This window comes from Platalea leucorodia (genome assembly GCF_965183815.1).
Source record: "Platalea leucorodia genome assembly, chromosome: 1".
NCBI lineage: Eukaryota > Metazoa > Chordata > Aves > Pelecaniformes > Threskiornithidae > Platalea > Platalea leucorodia.
In genome coordinates, this window is record NC_138823.1 from 31,619,624 (window position 1) to 31,646,091 (window position 26,468).

The 26,468-nt window shown below is 38.4% G+C and overlaps 1 protein-coding gene across 2 annotated transcripts in view; it reads left to right on the forward strand.

Moving 5' to 3' along the window:
- Positions 1–5,110: 5,110 nt before the first annotated feature.
- SNX16 (sorting nexin 16) overlaps positions 5,111–26,468 on the forward strand; it is a 29,396-nt gene continuing 8,038 nt past the window's right edge. For both annotated transcript variants that reach the window (XM_082306461.1, XM_082306462.1), the window contains exons 1-5: positions 5,111–5,169; positions 10,035–10,495; positions 14,351–14,437; positions 19,495–19,643; positions 25,404–25,473. In XM_082306461.1, the coding sequence (XP_082162587.1) occupies positions 10,124–10,495; positions 14,351–14,437; positions 19,495–19,643; positions 25,404–25,473 (678 nt within the window). In that variant the 5' untranslated portion in view covers positions 5,111–5,169; positions 10,035–10,123. The remainder of the gene's footprint in view (positions 5,170–10,034; positions 10,496–14,350; positions 14,438–19,494; positions 19,644–25,403; positions 25,474–26,468) is intronic.

Sequence of the window (26,468 nt, forward strand, 5' to 3'; positions counted from 1 at the left end):
AGCCTGCCAAGGTCCCACTGAATGGCAGCACAACTACCTGGTATATCAACCACTCCTCACAGTTTTATATTGTCCACAAACCTGACAAAGGTGTACTCTGTGCCATCATGATGGTCACTAATGAAGACGTTACTTCATTGGTTTATCTGTGAGGATGTTATGTGAGGCAGTGTCAAAAGCCTTAACTAAGTCAAGATGAACAACTTCCACCACTCTTCCCTCACGCACCAAGCTAGTCATCTCATCACAGGAAGTTATCAGGTTGGTCAGACACAATTTTCCCTTCCTAACTACTATTCTTGATCACCTTTTTGTCCTTCATGTTCAGAAACCATTTCCTGAATTACTTATTTGTAACCGTTACTTGGGAAGACAAATGCCATCACTCCGAACATCCCCCCCCTTCCTTCTTCTTCCCCCAGCTTTATGTGCTGAGCATGACGTCGTATGGTGTGGGATATCCCCTTTGGTCAGCTGTGGTCAGCTGTCCCAGCTGCGTCCCCTCCCAGCTTCTTGTGCACCCCCAGCCTGCTCGCTGGTGGGGTGGGGTGAGAAGCAGAAAAGGCCTTGACTCTGTGTAAGCACTGCTCAGCAGTAACGAAAACATCTCTGTGTTATCATCAACACTGTTTCCAGCACAAATCCAAACCATAGCCCCACACTAGCTACTGTGAAGAAAATTAACTTTACCCTAGCCAAAACCAGCACAACCAGTAAAGACCAAGGCTAAGAAAGCAGGAAAAGCAGGACCCCAGTGGAATATCATAAGGTCTACCTATTGTCAAAATTACGTATTTTGTTCTTTTTCCAGAGGGTAGCCAGATGTCAACGAGTCTTTAGTTGTCAATTTCTAGGGCAATTTTGCCCAAGCATCAATACAATCAATTATCAGAATACTTCTGTATGTTCTTATTTATTAATGACACATCATTATGAGCAGTTGGTAATCATAATTACCTGTGTATTTTAAAGCCAAAGCAAGATATACCCAGCTAAGACAGGGGCTGAGAATGCTGATGGTGAGGATAAAAAGGAAGGAAGAAGAAAGGACACAATTTGCTAGGGATCTGAATACCTGCCACAGGACAGAAGCAAATATTATAACTCTCATATTATTTCAAAATCCACATTTATAGTTCATTCATCTGAAAACACTGGCCGTAACACCTGTGAGCTTCTCTACCCAGAAGCAATCCCTGAGAGAGAAAAATTCCCTATAACTCAAAGCAGACCTAGCCTCTGACAGGCAGGAACTTTTTAACTCCTTAGAGGCTGCTGCTTCTGCTTTCTTACTTGAGGACTCCCGTCTAAGAGAGAAGCACAACAGGCGTAACTGAATAGAAAGCTGGTAAGTCCCATTTGTAGCTCAATGAATTGCTAGAATAATACACAGCAGCTGAACTATACCTGTGAATCTGGTATTCCACAAAAAATCTATTAAGTCTATTTTTATTCCATAAAAAGTCTATTATGAGGATACCACCTTGAAACCAATTTCGGTGTAAAACTATATTGCGAGTAAAGTTTACGGTAAGCATCAGAAGATAATATATAGATATTACCAGGCTGAGAGTAATCAGTAAGGAGACAAAGGGGCAATTGGTCTCCCACACCTGAGTGTTTTGGACAAGGGTCAAGTCTGAAATTCAAAACCTGAGCTAGAACAAAGTCCTAGAAATCATAAAAGATCTAGAGCTAACAAAGAACTGAACTTTGGGAGAGCCTAGTCCTCAGCGTGCTACTTCGAACTCTGAACAAGGCGTGCAGGCTTCCAGGAGCCTATACTGCACAAGCAACATGTCTCAAGCCTCAAGTAAGTTTGAACACAGCCAGCCACAGAGCAGTGAATCACAGAAAGTCAGACCAAACCTGCAAAGAGCCAGCCAGCAATGGAGTTTAAATCCCACCTCTTACCTTCCCCTCAGTCCTTTTTGACCACTGGATATCTGAAACTGTAGTACAACCTCCCAGGGACAGGAGCTCTCAAAGGGTAGGTATAAAGGTCAACTTTTTCAGCCCTTTAAAAGCCAATGTCCCTCTGAACATGTGCTGAAGAAGCATCTCACAGACATAGGAAGTATTAAAATCTACCCTTAGTGTTTCACATGAGGGCAGGTGGGACTTTGAAAACATATCGCATTATGCCTCAACTAGCACAGCAGAAGCCACATCTAATTCAATAACTGATTATCCCAGAGTTCTCACCTATAGGATTATTTGTATTGTTTTTACAACAGAAGATGGAATTGCTGGACCGCTAGTGTTACACAATTAGCAATTCCTGCATTCTTCTTCCCAGCAGAGAAAGTGCTGGGAACTTCACAGAGGTTGCATAAAGTTCTTCTACATTAATAGGCTTTTTCTGATTCTGCAAGGCCTAGCCCCTAAACAAGGTTAAATTAAGCTAGCTAACCAGCTAGCATTAGCAAAAATCTTGTCTTTGGCACAAAGGATTATGATAGCCTGATAGATTTTGATCAGGCCTATAATATATATACACCAATCCTCTGGAAAACCAAATAACTAGTGGATGGAGGCAGAACATGGGTGGCATCTGGTATCAATATGTGCAGAAAAAAAATAGCAAGTACTTTCCAGTCTCATACACGGTAAGTAACTAGTTTTGTTGTCCTTTCGACTCAATGAAGGTGAAATGCAAGGTATTGCCACAGGGTGGCTCATCTAGCCTGCAATGGAAGCCACAGATTTTCTGCTTACACAAGCAGCTGAGGCAAGGCAGTTTAAAACCATTACAGATTGCTACAGCCGGAGTACACAGGGAAGAACTACTATAAAGAGAAAACCTGGAAGGGCACAGGCCCAATTTTAATTCACCTTAATCCTGCATAGTTTCTCTCACCCCAGTGAAGCAACAGTCATTCCTGATGACTTTGTGGGTGGGTAGTGCCTTGTGACGTGAAGGCACTGAGCCCACATTCCTCAGCAGCCAAAAATCCCACTGACTTCCTTGGAATTTCCAAATGACCAAAGAAATGCGGCCTCATGCCTTGTTCCTATACCTGTTCACCATGACAAAAAATGTCCTGTTCTCTTCAAAGGTTTTGGGATAGGACTCCTGCTTGATCGACAGTGTCATAGTGAAAACTGACGTCACTGTCCTTGGGGAGGGCTGTCAAAAATTTTATATTAACCTGTACAATAAATGTCATGACACAAGCTGTTAGGATAGCTGACTAACAGACTGAAAAACATGCATTTTTAGCTACCAAATGTTTCTAGAGGTGAAAAAATCTCATTTGTTTTTAAAAAGTAGTTTGGTATAGGTAGAAAACTTTAAAAATAACTATTTACAGTAAAAACTAAAAAACCCACAGAATATACAACTAAATTATTGTAATGCTCAGGCATGTTCAACTACTACAGCAAAAAGTGTTCTGAACAATTGGAAGTTAGGATTCTTTTGTTTCTAGCAGTTTTTTCTCCTCTGCCACTATATGTTAGAGGACATTTTCATCTTGAGCGAGACACAGTTTAAATTTTGTAATAGTTATATGCTCACCCTATCAGGTTCGGCAGTGCAATTTTCAAAATGCAGTTGATTACATTTTCTCTGATTTAATATATGCATTAATATAACCCACTTCAAAAATCCAGTATATTATCTCTTCTGAGTACTACATATTTAAAACAGAATTGGGAACTTAAAGAGAGAATTAGATCCAAAAATGTTCCCCATGGCATGGCTTCTGAACTAGTCATTCACAAATGCTTTTCAAATCTATTAATTCTACTCATGATGAATGCTAGCTACCCTGCCAAATCTGAGGAAATTGCTTGAAAGACCAACATCCATAAAAACCACTAAGTTCAAAATTAATTCCAAACAGTCTGATGTACTGCTTAAATAATATGACACAGGAAAAAACAAAGAAAAAAATTCCCTAGGACTCTAAGAATGTAATTCCAGCAGAAGAATTACACTCCAGTGCTAACAGTAGCCCCCAGTACTGAAAAGAGTAATGCAACAGGCCTATACTACTGTTTGCAATCGCAGAGCAGATCACCTTACCAGCATGGTTTTGCCACACTATTTGTGTGCCCACGCGCTGCAGAAAGTATCAGGTTTATTATAAACAAGCAGATCAGTTGCGCAGCACTTGAACAAGAGGTGCAATGTTTTCTGGAAGCATCTAATGGCTTCCAGACCCACAAACACGAGACAGAGGTCGGGCAGCAGTGCTGGCTACTGTTCTAGCAGGCTGCTGGCACCCTAAAATCCCAAAGTGGTCAAGTACCTTCCAGGTGAAAGATCCAAAGGGGGGGGGGGGGGAAAGGCAATCCCAGAAAACCGGGTGTGTGGTAGCCTCTGGGTGAAAGCTCAACAGAAAGACTTTCTCAGAAAAAAGACGACTTTCTCTAGGTAACACATTTTCATGTGATGTATAGGGAATATAAAATATATAAAGAAAATGTACCTTTCAACACAAACTGTGCTGTGTTCATTTTCTCCGGAATATCATATTCTCTTTACGCACCTAGGTCACTATGAGATAGCGAGACACCGTTTTATTCCCAGCACTATTGAAGAACAGTGATTTCCTCCCCCTTTCCCCCCCCCTCCCCCCGGCAAATTCACCGGTGGCATTTCCCCGTGACGTTTCACGTGGCGCTCCGCTGCTGCACCTGTTACGCTGCCACACGAAAACCCCTCGCGGTACAGCAGGGCTTTACGGTGGTGTTACGTGAAATCACGTTAACGCCCCCTCCTTGACAGAGCTCCGCTCCCTCCCCTGCCTGCCCGCGGGCCCCTTCCCGCCCCGCTCCTTCCTCCCCCCGCTCCGCGGAGGCCCGGCCGCCCGCAGGCCGCTCCCCCGCCCCGCGGAACTACAGCACCCGAAATGCAGCGCGGCCGGCTGCCGGCGGCCTGCTCCCGCCCCGGGCGGCCCCGCGCTGCCTGCCGGGAAATGAAGGCTCCGCCGGGGGCGGGGCGCGCGGGGACTCGTGCTCCCCGCACGGCCCCGCCCCCTGCCCTCTTCCTCCCCTCCCGCCACGCGCCCCAGGTACCGGCCCGCTGCCCCGCCCCCCCCCGCCCCGGGGCGACGCGCGCCTTCCCTTTCGGCGCGCGGCGGGGCGGGGCGGGGCCGGCCGAGGGGGAGGGGCGGCCGCAGCGGCGGCGCGGCAGAGGGAGGCGAGCGCGGCGGCGAGCAGGTGAGCGGGGGCGCTCGCCCTCCCTCCCTTCAGTGCCGCCCGGCCGGCGGGAAGGGGCGAGCGGGGCAGGAGGCGCCGAGGGGAAGGAGGGAGGCAGGCGGTGGGGAGCGCGGGCCGGGGAGCGGAGCCTCGCCACCGCCCGTCCCGTCCCGCGCCGGGCAGGGCCGGCCCCCGCCGCCCCCGCGCCCCGCCGGCCGGTGGCGCAGCTCCCGCGCACCTGTGCGGAGGCGGCGGGCGGTTGCGCCGGTCCCCGCCGGCGGGGGGCGCCGCGGGCGGTTGGGCCGCCGCCCGGGCCGCGGGACGGCGGGGACGGAACCCCTCTTCCCTGGGGCGGGGCGGGGCGGGGTGACTCGCCTCGCCTCGCCTCGCCTCGCCTCGCCTCAGCGGTGGCTCCTCAGCCGGCGCTGCTGCGGAACCTGCCGGCTCCCGAAGGCCGGCGGCCGGGCGAGCCTTGCCGGGCCGTGCAGCTGCGTGAGGCCAGCCCCGCCGGTGCCGCTGGCTCGGCGGCCGCTCCTGAAGTTACGTAAAGCGGCGGCGGGCGAGCGTGGCCGCCCGGAGGCGGGAGCCGCGGCCCCGCCGTGGGGGCGCTTCCAGCGGGTCCCCCCGCTTCAGGGCTGTGCCGGTGGCTGGCTGAGAGAGACCGACGGGTTTTGTTCGGTTTTCGTCTGTTTCAGAGCCATTAAATCACAGGCAGAGGTCGGCAACGTAAGCGCATCCTGCTGTGGAGTTTGCGGGGGGAGAGTTACCTGCAGTTGTTCCTGATTCGGTGACGGGCTCTTCGGGGCAGGAATCGCCCCTCTGTCTGTATATGCGAGATGCGATAAATAGGCCCCAATTTTGAGTTCGTAAGCAGGTGAAATAGGTTGTTAAGTAACTTGACTGAAGTCGACACAAAATGATTATTTTTAAAAAAATTTATAAAACCTGACTTAGCAAGTTGTCCCTTTAAGTATTCCACTAGTTCTTCAGCTGTCATTCCCCGGTAGCGTTTAAATCCTAAACAACAGAGGTCAGCCTGACTGCGTTGTCCAAACAGAGGTAATACATGTAACCAGATCACAAATGGTATTGCATAGCTAAAGGTCTTCTAAATCCAATTAGAACTGTTAAGTAAGGATTGTTTTGCTTCTAATCTACTATCCTTGAATCGTGTGGCTTACATGTTTCTCACTGAACATACAAACCATTAGCTTAAAAGGGTTTGGAATTGCGATAGCTGCAAGCTGGAGGCAAACCCTTTTTAAGTGGTTTTATTATAGGCTATTTGCTTCACCCGCAAAAAGGGAGATGGCTGTTGTAAACACGCAGTAGCGTAAGTTGGTGTCATGCTGTTTTGTAGCATGTGACAGTAGGGTTCCTGGGACTCTGTCCTATCCTGTTTCAGATCTAGCAGTTCGGTACTTGTAGCAAATGTTCTCTTCTTTTTATTTCATTCTTAACTTACACTTGGGAATCAAACTAAACCAAATACGGGTTCTGAACAGGAAATTAATTTCTCGCAACAAGTACAGTAAGTAAATATCTACACAAGAAGGAGAGTGTAGTTGCTGGATTATCTCCTAGGTGTGGTGAGCGATCTGTGTGTTTGAAAGTTGATGTGGTGCAATGATTCTGCTGGTTTCATGCAGTGACATGCGAGACCAGTCTGCAGTGAAGCTTGAGTAGTAGCAGACTGCGCACCTAAATCTTCCCTCCTTACTGCGCTGACATAAGCAAGGAGCGATACGGTTTGTCTCAAAGTTTTGGGGTTTTTTTGTTTTTTTTTTTAATCAGATTATTTTCTGTTCCTTTTATTGCATGCATTGGCAGTAAACTTCTGTATTCGTAGAAAAGTCTTGAGTCCTAAGGTTGTGACCCTCATTTGAGCATTGTAATCTTTTTCTAATGTTTAGCCTTCATAAACTGCAAATTAATGCGATTTTAAACCCTGTTGTGATTCATAGCATGTAAATATTTTAAATATTTTGAAATTGTGATACTTTTACAGTTTAAGATGGATTTACATACATATATATGCATATATATGTATTTATGAGTCTTGTAAGTTCTAATGTAATATCTTTGTATGTTTCTTTTTCTGTTTTCTTGACAAAAAAAAGTCAAATTAAATGACACGGTGCGCCCTTTGCTCACTTGACCTGACATTTCTGTTACTCAAATAATAGTCTTCTGTTACTCTTCAAAGTTATAGGAATCTGGGTGTGACACTGGTAGTGTCTACGGGTATCTACGGGTATGTTTACTGTGTGAGATTGAGTTAAGAATTTCCTTCAGAAGTAAATAGTGTGATCATCCCTGTTTAATATGCATTGGCTCACAATTTGGGATGGTCTTGCAGAGTACAAAAGAAACTAAAACAGAAAACAGACCCTGGTAGTAGACCTAATGTAGTCCAGCTGCTAATAAGCATTCAGTCAATGGTACCAAATTACAGCTAGTCTGACATAAAAGCTGCTGAAGCACGTACAATGTAGATGTTGGATTCTTAACACTTAAGTGCTTTACAGGTCTGTTTGTGTGGAGCTGTGTTGCTTGCCAATATAGGTACAGCCTTTCAGTAATGCATGTGCATTTAAGAGTAGTAGTAAGTATATAAGTTCAAGATAGTAAGTTCTTGACTGGCATTTCACTTTTAAAGGAAGAAGTTTTTCTAGAAGAGACTCTGTTCACAAGTATTGTAACTGGTGAAAATAGTGTTGTAGTTTGTGGTTGGTTTTTTCTGTTTTGTTTTTTTTCCTAAAAAGTGCTGAAAAGCACAGGCTTTTTTTTCTTCTCAAAATTCCATGAAGCCCTGGGTGAACTTCACCAGATTCCCTGAGACGTGGGCTTATTTTCCTTTCCTGGTTCAGATTCATAAAGTCATGCAGCAGAAGATAATAACCACTTTTTTTTATTTACTGATCCTCTGATTTGTTGCAAACCTGGACTCAGTTGGGTTCTTCTGTTTATAGGGATTTAATCCCACAGCTCCCAGGAACATGGCTGGGTGGGGCATTCTTTAAGGGGATGCTCTCAATTACTTATGCTGGTAACATGGAAAGGTCACTAAAGTGGCGAGTGAAAAAAGAGTTACCTTGTTCAGTGTTTTATACAGGCGAGAATATTGCTGGAGAAAATCTACCAGAGAATACTTCATGTCTTAATATTTCTCTCTTTATTAAAAAAAATTATTGCAAAGTTTATTGTTTGAGGCAGAAAACAGATTCACTTACTGAGATACAGGTGGAAAGAGGGCCTTAGATCTTGGTCTAGCTCCAGAAGAAGGTCTTGTCTTGAAGACAGGTGTGACTTGCTTCTTTCAAACTCTGTGAGGCTGAAGCAGGCCAGCTGTCTGACACAGGGGGTTAAGTCACATAACCAAGCACAGGACTATGCTGTAACAGAAGCTGTATCCTGTACCTGGCCAGCAAAGTCAATCAGCAGGGGCTTGATACTGACATTTCTGCTCCCTCAGATGCTGCTGAGTGTCCAGCCTCATGCCACAGTGAAGCAGAAGTTCTCTCAAGGAGTCACTGCCAGTTTGAAATTGTTCTTGTTGGTCAAGTTCCCTGATCTTTCTGACGTACAGAGCATGTGAAGATTTCCCTGTGTAGCTGAAAGGATGAGGAAGTTTGGGTTTTTTCCTTCACTCAAGGAATTCTTTCAAGAGCATTTTTCAGTCTTTCTTGTTGATGCTGGTTCATTTCATATTTATTTCCTTATTCGTGTTCTCTGAGATTTATTTAGAGCAGGAGAATGAAAGCATCACTTCACCCTGGCAATTAGGAAACTCATTTGGTTTTTGCTCCAGTAGATGATTGATTATGTATATGATGCGAATCAGCTTTCCCATTTCACAGCCATCTGCAGCCTCATGGTTGATTGGTATTCTCTTGGGTGAAATGGGTGGTGACTCAAATCCTATTAATCCAAAGAGGTGGCATCTAATTTGCATCTTGTAAGAGCTCTTCTTTGGGTACTTTGTTAAAATGAGGAGATGGTGCTTTTCTGGCAGTTTGATACTGCTGTCTAAATTTTCTTTTGCTTTTTCTAGAAATATACACACATGCACACAAAAGATTAATTTTGGCTTGAAATGGTTTTCTTGAAGAAAAAATATCAAATCTTTTATTTCTCTTTTTTCCCCTGAACTTGTTTTTTCCATTTTAATCTGCTGGAATGGAAAACTAGCTGCTATTACAACACTGCTTTTGATGTGCACACTTGTAAAACTTAATTGCTCCAATTCAAGCTACAGAAAATGTGTCCAGTTAACGTCGTTACAAATGTCTGCAGTATTATATGCTACAGAGTTGTTTTGAAAAAATATTTCACTTTGAAAACAGATCCGTTGTACTTCAGTGAATATGTAATATATGCAAATATGGTTTTCACCAAAGTTGTTTACTGTGTTGTCTTTTGATTCATGTCATGTATATTGTTTCATGCATGTTTGGCTCATGTAGTCTGCTCCGGATATCTTCCAGAAGCAATTCTGAGAACAGCTTTTGTACTGTTTATACTAAACAGTCACTAAAACTACACCAGCTTCTTATATGCCTAAAGATTGCTGACTCTTTCAATAAAACAAAATAGCACTTAAATCATAAAGGACAAAAATCTTTTTCTCTTTTGTAATCTTACTTTAACTTTCTGTCATTTTAATTTTTATAGCTATAAAAGAGAACTCCTGTAAAGCTGTCTGTCAAATAGTAGAGATACAACGTAAAAGCAGCATTTCATATGAAGTCAAATTCCTTGTGAAAATGTTTAACCATCAATACTGCTATGTACCATCTCAATGCTGATACAGATTCTTCCAAAGCAGTATCTTGGTGTTGCTTTCACTTAAAAATTACAACAATATTTTCTGTCCTTCACTGCAGGTACTGTTCTTGAAAAGAAGAGAAAACATGGCTTATACAGTGAATGAACCTTAAACTTGTGGACCAAAAACAGATTTTTTTCATGAAGGATGGCAACACCATATGTTCCCGTTCCTATTCCTATTGGAAGTTCATCATCCAGCTTTACAAACAGAAACCAAAGAAGTTCTTCTTTTGGGAGTATCTCGACGAGTTCCAGCTCCTCAAAAGGACAGCTGGAGGACTCTACAACTGGTAGTTTTAAAAAGATGAGCGTGCCTGACCAGATTGGTTCTACGTCATCTGCGTGTAGTAGTCCACTTGTTAGGACTAAATTTACAGGTATGGATACATCCATAGAATACTGTACTCAGCCCGTAGAAGAAATAGAGCAGAATACAGATTCCAGGAGCTGGGAAGATCGACCGTCCACGCCTACTATACTGGGTTATGAGGTGATGGAGGAAAGGGCAAAATTCACTGTAAGTTTTGGGGATAGTACAGTTCATCCTGTAATGACAAGATAACAATTAATGTACTTTGCATTCTCTTCTGGTAATTAATCCTGCAGTTCAGGGATACTGGAGTACTTTACAAATACCTATTCAGCTTCAAAGTACTGCCATCTGACAGGAAAATATCATTCCTGTTATACAGGTGGGAAAATTGAGACTCAGAAGCAGTCTTTCCTGTAATTGTGTATGTGGAAAAGAAGGAGTTCCTTCTACTTCAGGTATCAGTTTCTGCTGGAAAAGTCAGGAATTCCTTGCAAAGTTACAATCCTTGTGAAATTGAACTTGTAGAAGTTCTGGATAGTTAAACATATTAAATAAAATGCAGTCTTTTATTTGAAATGAATGATAAGACACCTTCATATTTGCCCTTTATAGTTATTAGTAACACACAACATTTGTATTAAAGTGCAAACATGTAGTTTTCAGCTTCTTGCATTGCTAGGTTTAGTCTCTAATATTGGAAAATCTGTTCTGAAAACATCAGAGTGAGATGTCACATACACAGGATCTCCTGACAGAACGCCAGCTTAACTGATTTGTATATTGATTTTTCTCAAAATGTACTGTAGCTGGCAATTAAATTCATTTTTATATGCCATAAATATATCAATGCATTTGTGTATTTGTTTTTGTGGATGTGGTTGAAACATTTCTTTGAGATAATTTAGCAATGCTTGTGGGACTGATGGAAGTTGTTTGTTACTAATTATTTAGTAATTATGTTACTTCAGAAGAGCAACATTAATCAGAAATAGGTAAGGAGGAGGAAATAGCAGCCAAACTTTTTTTCCGCTTTTTGCTTTTAGATTAAAAAAATGTGGAATCTAATGCCCTTATGACAATTGAAATACTAGTAAAATCATCAAGTTCTCTTTACAAAGAATTAAATAATGTTGCTTTTTAATTACTTGAGAACGATGGCTTGTCTTGTCATAAGTTTTTCAGTTTCTAACATCTTCACGTATGGTAGCATAAGAGAAGAGCCAAATTTTTTTTTTTCACATGTAGATTAAAAGATTCCTTTTAAATAATACCTTCAAAACTAAAACAATGGTTAATATTGTTATATTCACAAGGGTTAGTCTGAAAATATGCCAAGGCATATTTCAGTGTGCATGTAAGATGTTCTTCGACCGTAGTTACAATGACAACTTTGACTCCTTATTTTATGTAGAAGGCCAGGTTACAGTACAAACAAAACATTCTTCATCATTAAAATGCTTTGATGCATTTTTGCTCTTCCTGAGTTCACTTCTGTTGCTGTGTTTGTTTCTGAAAGCACGTAATTAACTGCTTGTTTTCAGTTGCATGTTGAAAATAAGCTTGCTATTGTGCATTAAAAGCAGCAACTGATTAGTCCTAGAAATTTTGGTTGTTTCTGCAGTGCAAAATCAATGAGATGGAAAACAATGGAAATTAAATTGAAATCACCTGTAAAAGAGAGGAGACTCAATTGCTGAAGGTTTTTTACTGTTTGTTAGCATCTCATAGTTCCCAAAAATACAAATCTGAATTACTTAAGCTGGGTGATGTACTAACTTCAAGAGTTAAATGTTAGTGCATGTAGGAGTGCATGGCTGCTGAAGCTTATGGGAGAAAAAGCCTAGGCTGAAAAATGTCTCTGTTTGTAAGCAGTTGGTCTCAAATGAGTTAGCAGTCCTGGAATGTGCAATTAGCATGGGGTTTTGTTTGTTTGTTTGGGTTTTTTTTAAACAAACTAGAAATGATAATGAGATGCTGAATCAGCCAGATATTGTTACTAAATATTGGAATGTTTTCATTGAATATCTTGTATTTGTGGAATAAGGCAATTCAGGATTGACTGGAATTACGTGAATTTGTTGAATTCATTTGTAGTTTTTTCCCAAGACCTGGTGTGAAGGAACAGACAGTTGGTTTTGTAATACTCTAGTTTTCCTTGTTTATTAATTACGAATCTTAAAAAGAAACCAAAACTTTTTTTCAACTTTGGCAAGAAAACCAAAAATGTTTTTTTCAGGTTGACTGTGGTTTTTTTGGCCAGTAATCACAAGCTGATTGTGCTCCTTATTACAATTAAGTTGACCATAATTTGTGAAGACTATTTAAGTTGTCTAATATTTACTTGGAAACCATTCAAAGTGAGGGTTAGACTCATGTTTTTTTTTTTTTTTTCCATGTGTGCATTTGTAAGCAATGCCTCTGCAGAAATTTTAGTAGAATAAAAAGATAGAATAGAATACTGATTAGCAAGTAAATCCGTGAGCATATTCCAAAGCTGCTTGTTCTATGTTTTACTGTGTACTAGCAAAGAGTCTTCACAATTTTATGTAGCAGTTCTGCTTGATGAAATTTTCATAAAATAAAACTGTTTATACTTTTGGTGCGACAAGAAAGATAAAACATTTGGACAAATATTTATACAGAAAATGCAAGACAGAAGAATTACGTTTTAATGCTGGCTTCACAGACATGTCTTGGAGCTTGAATTTTAAAAGCTAATAGTTTTTTGTTAGTGACTGAAATATTGCCTCTATCACAGTCCATGATGCTGCTGCTTGAAAGTGGAATTCTGTGTTTAAAAAGTAGATGAGAAGTACTTGCTGAAAAATTGCTTTTCATTTGCACCATAGTTGTTTGTAGTTTGTGTAACTGTCTGCAACTTAATATATTCTAGAATACAAAAGTGCTAAAAACAGTCTCACACATGTACAGAAGTTGGCTAGCACGGGGGTTATCACATGCTTGGACTTCAACAAGAAAAATACAGTTATAAGCTAAGACAGTCTGCTGTCAAAACATGAAATACTGGAAAAGATTTTACTATGTAACAGCTTAGAAAATGTTTTAAATAGAATTTGGTTAAATGTCTATAAGGGATTGTTTATCATTATGATGCCAAAAATATCTTTTTCTTCCTTGTATTTTATTTTTTCTAACTACAGAACACCTAAACTGGGAAAGCTAACCCAGTACAATTGCAGAGCCTCTTTTTCCTTACACTGGAGAAAGTAAGGTTGTGACATGAGAACCCTTCTTTCCTAGACACTGTTTAATATTTTCTAGTTGAAATTGTGTGGTGTTAGATTTGTTGTGTCCAGGAGTATCAGTCCTCCTAAAAGGTAATTGTTTGCCTTTTTTTTAATTATATTATTGTTTTATTTATTTATCCATTTGCTTTTAAATAGGAGAATGGTACTGCTGTGCTGTTGTCTTGCTAAATCTGATTCAAAGGATTCATTACTTCAGTTCTGTAGTGCTAGTATAATTGTTCTGATGCAGTTATCTAGGGAAGTGGTCATATTTTGCCTGGAAAAAACAGAACCTAATGTTTGAGACAAATGGAACCAAAGGAGGATGTTATTTTTATCTTGCATCACTTTTCTTAGTGAAGCAAGTCAGATGAGACATTTTAAAACAGTGTAACACTCAGTACCTGATTATTCCAGTCAACTTAAAACCAGATTGGTCTCAAGGATTAATGAGTAAAACTGTAATTCAGCAAAAGTTAAAGTACATCACTAAAACATACTTCACTTACATCTTTGATCGCTGAGACTTGTTTTTTCCTGGGGAATAAATCTGGATGCAGTTTCACAAACTCCTTAAGTTTAACTATTTTCTGTCTGTATTTAGGTATTATAGAAACTTCTTCCTTAAATTCTGAAATTCATTTATACTGTTTGTACTGATAATTAAGTTTTAAAAAAAAATTCCAATTAAGGATAATTTTTTTTATCCACAAGTTTTGTTTCATTGAGAAATAAAGAATAAATTCAGCCTTCCAGCCAATGCAGCGTGAAGTTCTGCACATCTTTCTGATATTTCTGTTTTTCCACACAGGTATACAAAATACTGGTAAAAAGAAGTCCAGATGAAAGTTGGGTGGTTTTCAGACGGTACACTGACTTCTCCAGGCTTAATGACAAGGTGAGAATTATACACTCGTAAATTCTCAGCTAACTTGCCTCACACTGCTTTCATGTTGCATTTTCTGTCTCTCACATTTTTGTCACTTTTTTCTTTTCTTGCTTTTTTTACTACATATGAAACACATGCTGTATTAATGAATGAAAAACATACGATTCCTCATTTTTTCAAAGATACATGAAATAACTACAGCTAGTGTAAAGGAGGTATTTCTTCATCTGAAGCTATTAGTGTCCTTCATATTTTATATTTATTTCTAGTCTATGTGATAAAGGAAATTGTCTTTAATAGTTTTATCCCCTGCATGGAAATAGAACTACGGGCCTGTATTCTTTTGCAGGAATGATCCAGTAATTATTCAGCCCTTTTCAGAGCAACAAACTGCTTTTTTTCCACGGTAAAACTGAAGTTTCATGAACGTAAGAAGTTTGTATGTTGGTCAGTCCTCAGTTATTTTTGGTGTCTTCAGCGTTAATTGTGAAATACTATATCAGATCTTTAAAGCTGAAAAGAGACACCAGGTAAATAGGAGTTCTGGGTCAGCAACTTAATATTTTTGGAACACTTGAAAGCAAAAAATGTTTGTCTGAAAAGCACAAGTTTTTTTAATTGGTAAATAGCGTTTGGCTATCCCATTTAGCATTATTTCTATAGAAGCATAAAAGTAGAAAAACAGAATTACACTTTTCTTTGTCCTACTGTTTTATTTCTAAGTATAATCTTTCATTACGAGTTAAACACACTTTCTGCTATTATGTTCTTTCATGTTCAAACTTGTAACTTTTTAATACTCCTTTTCTTTACCCATAGTAAGGGATTTTTTTTTTGTACACCTTTTCTTCTCCTTGGATCAATATGCCTAATCAATCAAGAACTTAATTCTGCTGAAATTTTGAATATGGACTTGAACTTATACATTTCTCTGGGTTCTTGGTTTGGTCTATTTTTAGGCTACCTTTAAAACATCAGTGCAATCTAAAACTTCTACAAATTTTTGAATGTGAATTAGTTTAGAGATTTCTTTCTGAAGAAATTTGTCTTTTAATTCGGTCTATCCATAATTAAGGAATGCCTTGGTATTGGCAAAAGCCTGACTTCTTTTGGGATGGTGATGTTCTGGGGATTTCAACTCAAATTTCAGAAGTCAACAGTTCGTATTTTAGTCAGCTATGTCAGATAGAGGTCAAGAACTGGCTTACATGCATTGACTTCTAGTGTGGTTATCAGTAGCTTGAAAAATTAAAATGCCACAGGTATTCATTTTAGAATAGATATTTAGATTTTACAAGTGAAGTCCTTAGTCTTTGCAGTCAAATCTTTGACAAAAATGTTTGGCCTCTAGCACAATTTATAGGTATTTGGATTTTTGTTTAAAAGGAAGAACTTTATTTTTCCTTTGTGTCACTGACTGAAGCTTTTTCATCTTTCAGTATATATCTAAACTTTTATTACATTACTATTCTGTAATTCTCTAAAGATTCAGAATTATGGTGTGTTTCAGTTCCTGGAGCTGGCATTTCTGTATTATAAAAAGCATAATGTCTTATGAACTGAAGAGTAAATGGTTATATGCACGCATCAGTGGTTCAAAAGGCATAGAGCAACACTTGCAATTCCTTGTTCTTTAATGGCAAATATAGACGTGAAGTTGCATGCATGTATACTTTCAGGATTTTCTGTACTCTATCTCCTAGAAATCCAATATAAACAAGAGAAATATACATCTTATAAATCCTTTTCTCCACCATCTTTCTTGAGGTTGGTGGCAAATTATTCGTTCCCTGAAATGGTATTAGAAACTTGGAATTAAATGCCAACTGAATTGAATAATTGATCACTATGATCACTATGTGAATCAGTTTGAAGCATTAACAGAGAGGGAATGGCTTTCAGTAAGACCAGGTAAAGACAAAACAGCAGTATGTTTTGTGTCAGGCATATACTTATTTGCAAGTGCAAAATGAACTAAGAGTTGGACATTGGCAGTGGCTAAAAATGGAGAAAATGTGAGAACAGGAATAGTGTCACAATGGGGACGTGTGTAGATTAAAACCAGGACTAGATGAATGAATACAGCTCAGCTGAGTAATAGAAGCAGCTAGTGAACTTGCCCTGATGTCTCAAAGAAAATAAAGAAGGCAAAATAGATAGCCGTAGGATCCTAGGAAGTGTTTTGTACTTCCACTAGTTTCCGAAATATTTTTAGTAAGGAACAGCTAATAAAATAGAAAAGAATAGGAGTAAAAGATCTCAAAACCTTGAACTCTCCTTTTATGAATGAAATGAATAAGTGCAGTAGCAGGTTAAGACTTGAAAAGAACGTATTGCAAGTGTGAGCAACAAGTTCTTTGAATGTCAAAGCTAGCTACTTTCCAGGCAATGAAAAGGTTATGAAAACTCCATACCTACTGAAAGAAGACAAATAGAAGATGATGGCAAAGTAATGCAATGTAAAGGAAAGATGAGGTATTGCCAGTATGAGTACACAAGAAGCCATATAGTGATCAAAAGTAATTAAAAAAATACAAATAGAGATCAGCACAAGGAGAGTAATACAGAGTTCTGAAGACTAAGGCAGAAGTGCAGAGATGCAAGGTGGACTGTCACAGGATGCTAAGAGCAATAGGTCAAGTTCTATAAATCATTAGAGAAGTAAGGGAAGGAGGCAGTAAAATAACAGATCCATTACTTGAGAGCAAACTATGGGAAGCAAATAGCGAATGATACTGCAAAGACTGAAATACTGCCTTTTGCTGAAATATTAACAGAAAATTTAATCTTAGTGGATGTTGGAACATGACAGAATTTCCAGCAAGGCTAAAATACAGACATTTGGCTAGATGCATAGGTTTTGTTTGTTAAGAACACTTAGTGGATTGGAGAAGTATGTGAAGAATACTCTTCAGTCCCAAAAAATGGTGGGAAAAGAACCTTGTAAAGTTTATTACTATACTGGTAGAGATGTTGAACAAATAATGAAATAGCCAGTCTTAAGAACCAAGTTAACCATTTCTCCCTGAGACTGTGCCTCATGTGACATGCATAATCTATCACATGATGATGTAGGGGAGAGACATCTAAAAAAGATGCTGGATCCAAGCAAGCAATCACAGCCAGCATAACTTGTCTGACCCAGAGTTTTTCCTGCTGTGTCTGAGGAGTGTTCAAGAAAAATGCCCCAGGACTGTGCTGTTGAAAATTAGTCTGCTGACAGCAGCTAGCTTTCTCATACTCCCTTCATCCACAAAAGGATGAAGAAAAAAAAACGGTGGGTAGGCATACTCTTTGCTTAGAAATAAATTACATGATCTACATAACGAGACAAGTGAAATTACCATTAAGCAGAAATCTGTGCAGTTGAAAATCTTTCCCAGCAATGGTTATCTGTGGTCCTCTCCACAACTAACACAGGAACTCATCTTGTTATATTTTCTGGGTTCAGTTCTATTCAGTATTTTATTAACTTAAGAGGGGTTATGGAGCATAGAGGGTACTTACATATACAGTATTAATGATAACTTGGTAAGAGATGAAGGAACTTTGGTCATCCAAAGATAAACTTAAAAATATCAAGAAGAGTCTAATATCAAGATGAAATTCAGTAAGAGAAGATGAAGACATATACTTAAATAATAAAATGAAGAAATAAAGAGCTAGGCTTTGACAATAAACTATTCTATAAATAAGAAACTAGAAGTTATCATGGGCTATTTGAATATACAATACTTGGGATGTTAAAAAAGCACCTTTCTTGTGCAGTGAAACAGTATTTACATGAGCAAGAGTGATCCACTAACGTTCTTCCTTTAAACTGCGTAGAGAGATTCTAGGTGAAACATTATCTGTTTTAACTTTTTTAAAACTTAATCTGCTGAAAGAGCTACCCATTCACTTTTTCCCTGAGTCCATAAAGAGTAGTTAAATAAATAAAGCTTATTGTCAGAAGGCTTAAATTTTTTTGTGCAAGGATCAAGACACCCACTGAAGAATTACCTTGCCGCTATGTAAACATTGAATGCTAAACTGTTTTCAAGGCAGATTCTGGAATCCCTGTTACTGGATCATTCATATGAATATATTAGGTGTACGCAGTACATCCCTGACAGAAGTTGGCTTGATCCTGTCTTCAGAAAAAGATTAAACAATTCTTGTGGCAATTGGAAGAACATTAGATTTTGTAAAACTTGTTTGCTTTTTCCAGTTGGTTGTAAATTCTCTTCGAGATTTTTGTGTCAAGCATTCCTTCTAAGAAAAGGCATCTAAAAATTGGGGGTTTTTATGAAAGCGTTAATGGTTTTTTGAGCTTCATGCATATTAGAAAAATAATTAATTGGCATCCTTGTCAGGTCCATACTTCTATGCTTCCAATCACTTGCATGTTTCATTTCTGAATTCAAAGAAAATTTCTAGGTATTTCTGACCTTGAGTATACCACGTTACTATTTAAGTAACTCAAAAATACAATTTTGCCTGTTAGTACTAGGGTTTGAGCCACATCAATGCATATTGAAATTTTAAAATTCTGGGTGTACAAGGAGCTACTCTTTACTAGAAATATCTCATGCATATGTTGTAATTCATTCTGCTAGCCCTCCAAAAAAGAGGAGTTGCAGAGTTGTAGGTTTGTAATGGGCTTTTATATATTTTATTTATATAGTACTTATTATCCCTGAGTACTTTAGAAGAAACACCACTGAAATGCTTACTCATCTGATACTTTTTACTTACATACAATTTTCTTTTACTTACTGACTCAAAGGCATTAAATAGCAGACTTGGAGACATTAAATAACAAAGCAAAGTTTTCATTCCTATTTTACATGATAAATTTGAGAGGTCATTTGATTGCATAAGGCAACACAGCAAGTGACAGAACTGTGTCCACAACTTATGCTATAATTTGGATTGTACTTAGGGTTGAGACTTACCTTGTGCTTGAACTTAACAGAAGGCAGAAAGATCCTGTAATTCTGAGTAAAGTCAGTGCCTGTGTCAAATTCAGTATTCCATCAAAACTTTTTTTTCTTGGTTTTCTTTGGCTTTGATTTCTATTTCAGCTAAAAGATATGTTTCCGGGCTTTCGGTTGGCCCTTCCACCAAAGCGCTGGTTCAAGGATAATTATAATCCTGACTTCTTGGAAGATCGACAGTTGGGACTACAAGCATTCCTCCAGAACCTAGTAGCTCACAAAGATATTGCTAACTGGTACGTGGTTAAACTTTGCTTGTGGATTTGGATTTTTTTTGTGTCCAAACACCTCATGTAGACTCTTAGGTTCTAGCAGTATATCTTTGAGCAACATAGTAAGGAATTGCATTAACATTCATGTTGTGCATTTGGTCATTATGTGAATTATTTAGTGTTCTATTAGATTAATCCCACCTTAGCCTAAGCAAAAAAGGAATTGCAGTATTGTAAATTGTATGTGGTTAACTACTAACTAAAAGCTGTAATATTTAAAATGTTGGACTAATCCCGTGTTTCCTCCGAAAACATTACTTCTATGTGCTGAATGCAGAATTGATATATTGTTAATTTATATTGAAATTAAATGTTAGGCTTTCATAATGGAAAGTACCTACACTATTATGTGATTAGTTCTTAAAATGTGTATTAAACTAAAGGTTTTTAATTTACATGACATGATAGTGATAGAAGTACCCTTATAGATTGCTTTACATAAGTAAATGTAAGCCACAAATCAAAAAAGGCTTAAGAAGAGTCTGAAAAACATAATGTGTTTAAGCAACAAAGTGCAGAAGTCTCTTTGAATGGTATCTTTTTTCATACAAAGTGGAAGATTCTTCCAAAGCTGGAAGATGAGTAGAACATAATTCTAGCAAATGAAATGTAAAACCAATTTAATATAGGCCAAAAGAGAATTTTATTAAACAAGTTGCTAGAGGCAGAGCAGCTAGTTCTAAAAACCTTTTACAACACGAGAAATAAAAAAGTTGTGAGGTTGCTGTACCAGAGATTCTTTGAGGAATGAGTATGAGGAACTGTCTTCATCTGAAACTTCATTACAAACAGAGTAAGAAATTCTCTAGAGCAAACAGCATTCCTGCAAGAATTTTAGAGGAACTAAAATGCAAAAGTGCTGAGCTGTGGTGTGAGACCACCTAATGCTCATATCTACTTTACTTTTTAGTAGAATGGCTATTAAGACATTTGGCACATTTTATAAGGCATTTGACTGTTGAGTCTGGGAACTAAAGATTAGTAAGTAAGTTTGACTTTTGGTACTGCTTGTAATAAAAAACCCGAAGTGGTAAGCAGGTAAACAAAGATATACTTGGAAAAGCAATAATGTCTTTTGCAGAGGGAACTCTATCTTACAAGTAGTTATGAGGAAGCTTGTATAAAATCGTTGAAAGGCAAAGGGAAAAGGATTGATGGAAATTTAGGGATGTTACATATGGAATGCTGGATCACAGTTATGGACAGTGGTGTTCAGAATATCTGGAAATTATCTGGAAAAGGGAGTGAGCAATGAGATCGTGAAGCATTATAGAGGATCCCAAGGCACTGAGTAACTAACATTAAATTTCATGTCATGAAGTGCAAAATGACTGTAAGTACATACGTACAGAATCATAAACTCAATTGATTTTTTTCAACCTGGAAAATAACTACTGGTATTGATACAGTTTTCTAAATCAGTTCAGTATTCAGCAATAGTCCAAAAGTTGCATAAAAATTGCTGAAGAGGAACTTGAAAGGGAAAAAAAAAATTTATTGCTGTGGGAACCTGAATTGTACTTCCACATAGTCCAGTGCTAAACCAGAGCATTCAATTTCAAAAGAGGATCTGCTAGCAGTACAGAAGAGGTGAGCAAGAGCCCATGAAGCTACAGACAAACTTCCCTGCAAGGAGAGTACTGTTCTCTTTAGTGTGTTGTCTTGGGAAAGGGCTGGCTAAACAAGGTATATGAAATCATCAAGGGGATAGGGAAGATGACTCAAAATGTTAGTGTTTTGGATGTTTCATAGTCGTCTCTCAATATGTCACACTCAGTTGTGAAGCTTTGTTGTGAGATGTTAGAGACAGAAAGCTTAAGTGGTTTCAGAAAGAAAATGGGATCAACCTGTCAGCTTCTCTGACAGTGGCTATTAAATGTCATTATATGGGCAAAATATGTGGCTGAGAAGTTTAAGAACTTCCTGATTATTAAATTACACAATGATGGGTGTGCCAAAAAAAAAAGGAAATATTCTCTAAATGTCACTTATGTTGTGCTGCTGGAGACAGACTAGTGAGCTGGGTGGACTGTTAGTCTGCTTGAATAGATCTGAAGGCTTTATGTTTCATGTTGCAGCTAGTTTGGTATTTCATAAAGCTACTAACAAGCTAGCTGATGGTCCATATTGGACAAAGTAGTGTTTGTCATAATTTAAGGCAAAAAAACCCGAAAACATAAGTTTTAGACTGCATCACTCATCAGATACAAAAGGGAATTGAAATGCATGTGGAATCAGTTTGTATTTTGGTTAATGAACAGATAGTTAACGGAAATGTGGTTTTGAGGAGAACTCTCATCTTGTCTGTGTAAGACTTTGTGTGAAGATTAAGTTTTTTAATAAACTTTATAACATATTGGTACAGCTTATGTTGTAATGTTTGGATCTATGGAAGGTCTGGATTCCTCAGGAAGTGATTAAAACCAGGGAGATTTGATCTGTCTGCTTTTTTTTTTTTTTTTACCCATTTATCAGAGAATTAAAGTTACTATTAATAGAAATTAATATTTGTACCTTACATGAGCGGTGATGAGCATCTGACCCTGCTTCCTCCTTAAAAGCTCACCATTTGCTTCTACACTTTTGCAAATAGGTTGAACTTCTTGGGTCGCACCAAAATCAAATGAGCCTTTTCTTTGTAGAGAAGTCTCTTTCATTTCTCTTTATGCACTGTATTATCATTAAGACATATTGATAGTGGGAAATATTGGCCTTTCAGGGATAGGAGACCTTATTTGGTATACCTATTTTTTAATAAAACCAGATTCACAAAGTAGTTTAAAGATAAAACGTAGGATGGTATGCAGGTGACTAAATTTAGAGTCTGCATTTTACGGATTTCTTCTCGTATTTTGCATTGTATTGAAGATTCAGTGAAAGAACAAATTGAAATCCACCCACAGAGTTTAATGTATTCAAGAAAATTTCATATGACCCACGAAGTGCGAGAAAGAAGTTTAACCTGCTAAACAGTAGTGTCATCTGGCTTTATATAGATGACACAGCTCTCCTCTGCCTCCGCCCTATATAAGAAGAAGGTTGAAAGGGAGGAACTCAGTCAGCTGTTGAGTCTTGTCAGGGATCCCATGTGCGGCACTGCCCCTTCTTAACGCTGGTGTACGCTGGCATTGCTGCCTCTCTCGAGAAGGATGTCAGCTAGCATAGGAGCAAAGAAAGAAGCCATGTACAGCAATCTCTGTTACATGATGTAGAAGATTTCCGTGGTACTTGCAAGGCAGAATTTTCTCCTACTTCTTAAATGACAGGAACAAGTGTAACACATGGAGGGGAGAGCAGGGTCAAAGCAGACTCTTGGAGTAAAGCTAGGCTGCAAATGAATGTTTATGCCATCAGGTGCCTATTTTAGTTACAGAAACAATGTTTTTAGTGACCTGTGACTTTTAAGTTTCTTGCCTTCCTTATGTAAAATAATGAATCTAAAGCTTTCAATTTCAAGAAGTTTTGAAAATGATAGAAAAAGACAGTTTTCTGCCAGCAGCTGTAGGGAAAACAGGAAAAAAAATGGGTTTGACCTGATGTAAGCAGATGATAATGTAGATTGGATATTTTTGCACATTTATTTTTCTGGATATTTCCTTTTTCACTCACAAGCATTATTGCATGTTATGCCATTTTAATGTTACCCTTTAATAGCACAATAAACTTACTAGCAAAATGTAGAAATTAAATACTTTTGAAATGTTTGAACTGAGCTATGTGAATACGGATGAAGATATTGAAGAAAAATGATGAGCAGAATTGTTTCCACATAATGAATTCTTCTGCATTAGGCGTACATGAGTTCATTCAGCACAACTTCATCTTTATGAAAAGAACAATTCAACCATTAAAAAATGGACTGGAGCATCATGTTGGAAAAGGGTCACTTCAAACAGATTAAACTACTTGGAGAGGGAAAAAACAACCCTGCTCTTCTTGAAAATGTACTTTATATGCCTGAATAACTTTTCATTTGGCTTGAGGTTACATTTTCTAATAATTTAACTAATGACTTATTACCATCTATAGTTTTTTGTGCTAATTGGAGTGATAGTCTTGGTTCAAGTAGTGGAAATTTTTTATATGAGTACATGGGAGAAGCTGTTTTAATAATACAGATTTAGGCTATGGCTTGCACAGATAATGGATTGATGAATATAAACCAATGGAGAGGCCTTGAAAAAGGAAGGTTTTATCACATATGTCACATAGATTCAGTAGGGAAAGGAATGATCATGATGATAGGAGAATTTTTTTCAGGTTGGCTGATGAGGTGAAAATGGATACAAAGACAAGAATTCTTACCAACTATTGGCCAAAAAACCCACCGGTATCTCCACATGTGCAATAAGCACTTGAAAACAGGCTTACAAAAATCCAGCAACAAAATAAAGGTTCAATGTATTTTAGATAAATATTCTTCAGAGCGTTTCTAAAACTAGAAGTGTTGGCATAATCAACAATTAGTATTTGCTGAAAAAAAACTTCTCTCCCCATTTTGCTTGCTAAACCTGAAGCTGTTCGGTTAGATTAGTAGCTGGGTAAAAGAAGTTTCCTTTCTTGTGTTTGTACTTCGCGTCTGCCTCAAATGCAGAGAATGAGCAGAAGGCAGAAAACTACTTCCTTTGCCCACACCTTCCCGCGGGACTTAGGTGGGAGGAAGAAGCGGGGAATTAGTTTGGATTCACATCTTCCATTTTTGTGCATTCTTTGCAGTGGGAGATGATTTAAAGATTTGTAGTAGTGAGTGCAAGCACAGAATTGCTAATTAATTGTGAATACAGTATTCCAATTGGAAGTTATTTATAGGTGATTGAATACAACAGAGCGGGAAAGGTGGGTGAAGGGACATGTTTGGAGATGTTGAAGAGTTCTGTGAAAAGTAAGCTAAGCTTGGAAGACAGAATGAGCAAGATGCTCAAAATAGTTTACTCCATAGTAAACCACAGGATTGCATGTACTTCCTTCTTCTGGCCTTTGCAAAACAATGCATAGAGGGGGATGACAACTGTTACACACTTGTACACAATTTTAAGTTGAATGCATTAGTTCAAAATGTGTGTTTAGAGATACTATGTGGTATATCCATGGCACATTAACCTTGTCACTTCTTGTTCTTTTATAATTTATTATTCTTTTTTAGAGAGGGAGAGAGAGATACAAAATTGTATACTTTGTGTGTATACTTTGTGTATATATATAAATTACATACTGTGTATATGTCAATGGATTATGATCTTAGCAAAATGGAGACATGTAAGCGTGTTTCAGTACCCATGCTTAGTTCCACTGATATTTCCTGAAGGGATCTGCATATGGATTTTAGCAGCATACTTTTTCATCCATCTTTTAATATTTATTTTTCACCAGGAGAATTTTTCAAACCTCTTCAATACCAAAAGCATAAACTTGCTTGTCAGTTGTCATGTAGCAATGAATTCCCTGAAGATTTGAAAAATCATGTTCTAAATTGACTTACTCTCTGTTTGAAAACTCTTTAACTGTACTTCTGCAACTTCTTAAGTCATGTTTTAAATACTGTCCCTGGTTAACACATATAACTGAGACTTAATAGTTTGTTAACATGATTTTGAATACTTGGGAGTAAATTTGAAGATAGGTGTTTGTGTCCCTTTAAAGAAATACTGCCCTTGTATCATCGTATTTAAGTATTGTTGCTTTTTTTTGTACGTCAAGTAATTCACTCTCTTTTATTTGGTAAAGCCTTGCAGTGAGAGAATTTCTTTGTCTGGATGATCCTCCAGGTCCTTTTGACAGTCTAGAAGAGAGCAGGGTAAGTGCTATGTAGTATGATAAAAAGAGAATGCAAAAGGAAGTAGTTGTTGTTAGGATATTGTAAAACCTGCTGAATGGAATGGAACAAAACATTTTTATTTCTGTGCTTTCACAAAAATTTGCAAATGGATGTATTTCTAAAACTGACACAGTCTGATTATTGGTGCACACTGATAATCTTTGACTGCTGTACTTGATCCCTGTCCCAAGATAAAATCTTTTCCTTTTGTCTTTTATGACCAGCAGATAAATTTTTTTTAAGGCAACTACTGATTGTAAGGAGAGTTTTTGTAGGTTTACATTCAGCACATTGTCACAATGCGTACGCCTTAGATTTCAGGTCTTGCAGTAACATGTTCTTGCTTTGAAATGTTCTTGCTATGAAAGGATTAATTCTCACCACCAAAAATAGTGTTCTTGCAGATAACCGAGCAGTGTCAAGTAGTGTTTTACAACAGCAGCCTTTCAACGTGCACATGAGCACATTAAACAAATAATACTGTATGCTGCAGCCTGTTTTATTAGAAGTATGTTTCACTGGCATGCAGAGCTATACCAAGTCTGTCTAGAACAGGTTGTCTTAATTTTCTTGCTTTATAGAATAACAATGTGTTTTGAAATTGCACATACATTGTTAATGCTGTAGAAATTGTGGATGTTAAGTGGTGCTCTTTCAACTAGATTTATATTTACCAGTTTGTTTTGCATATAAGTGGGTGTGCCTTGGTTCTTGTTGCATTACTATGTATATCTGAAGAATTTGATATGGTTTCTGTGTTACGAGCTCATACTTGATTTCTATACAATCACTTTTCATCATAGCTATTTAAGTTGACGAAAAGTAATAAAAATTACAGGAATTATTTGTTCAGATAATCAAGAAATTTAAGTGCTGCCTTCATAGAGATTTTGATCATGCGTGCAGTGGTGAAGTCTCGGGGTTATTCTTCCACCATAGGATTTTCGGCAAACTATTAAAATAGCTGTGCTTTT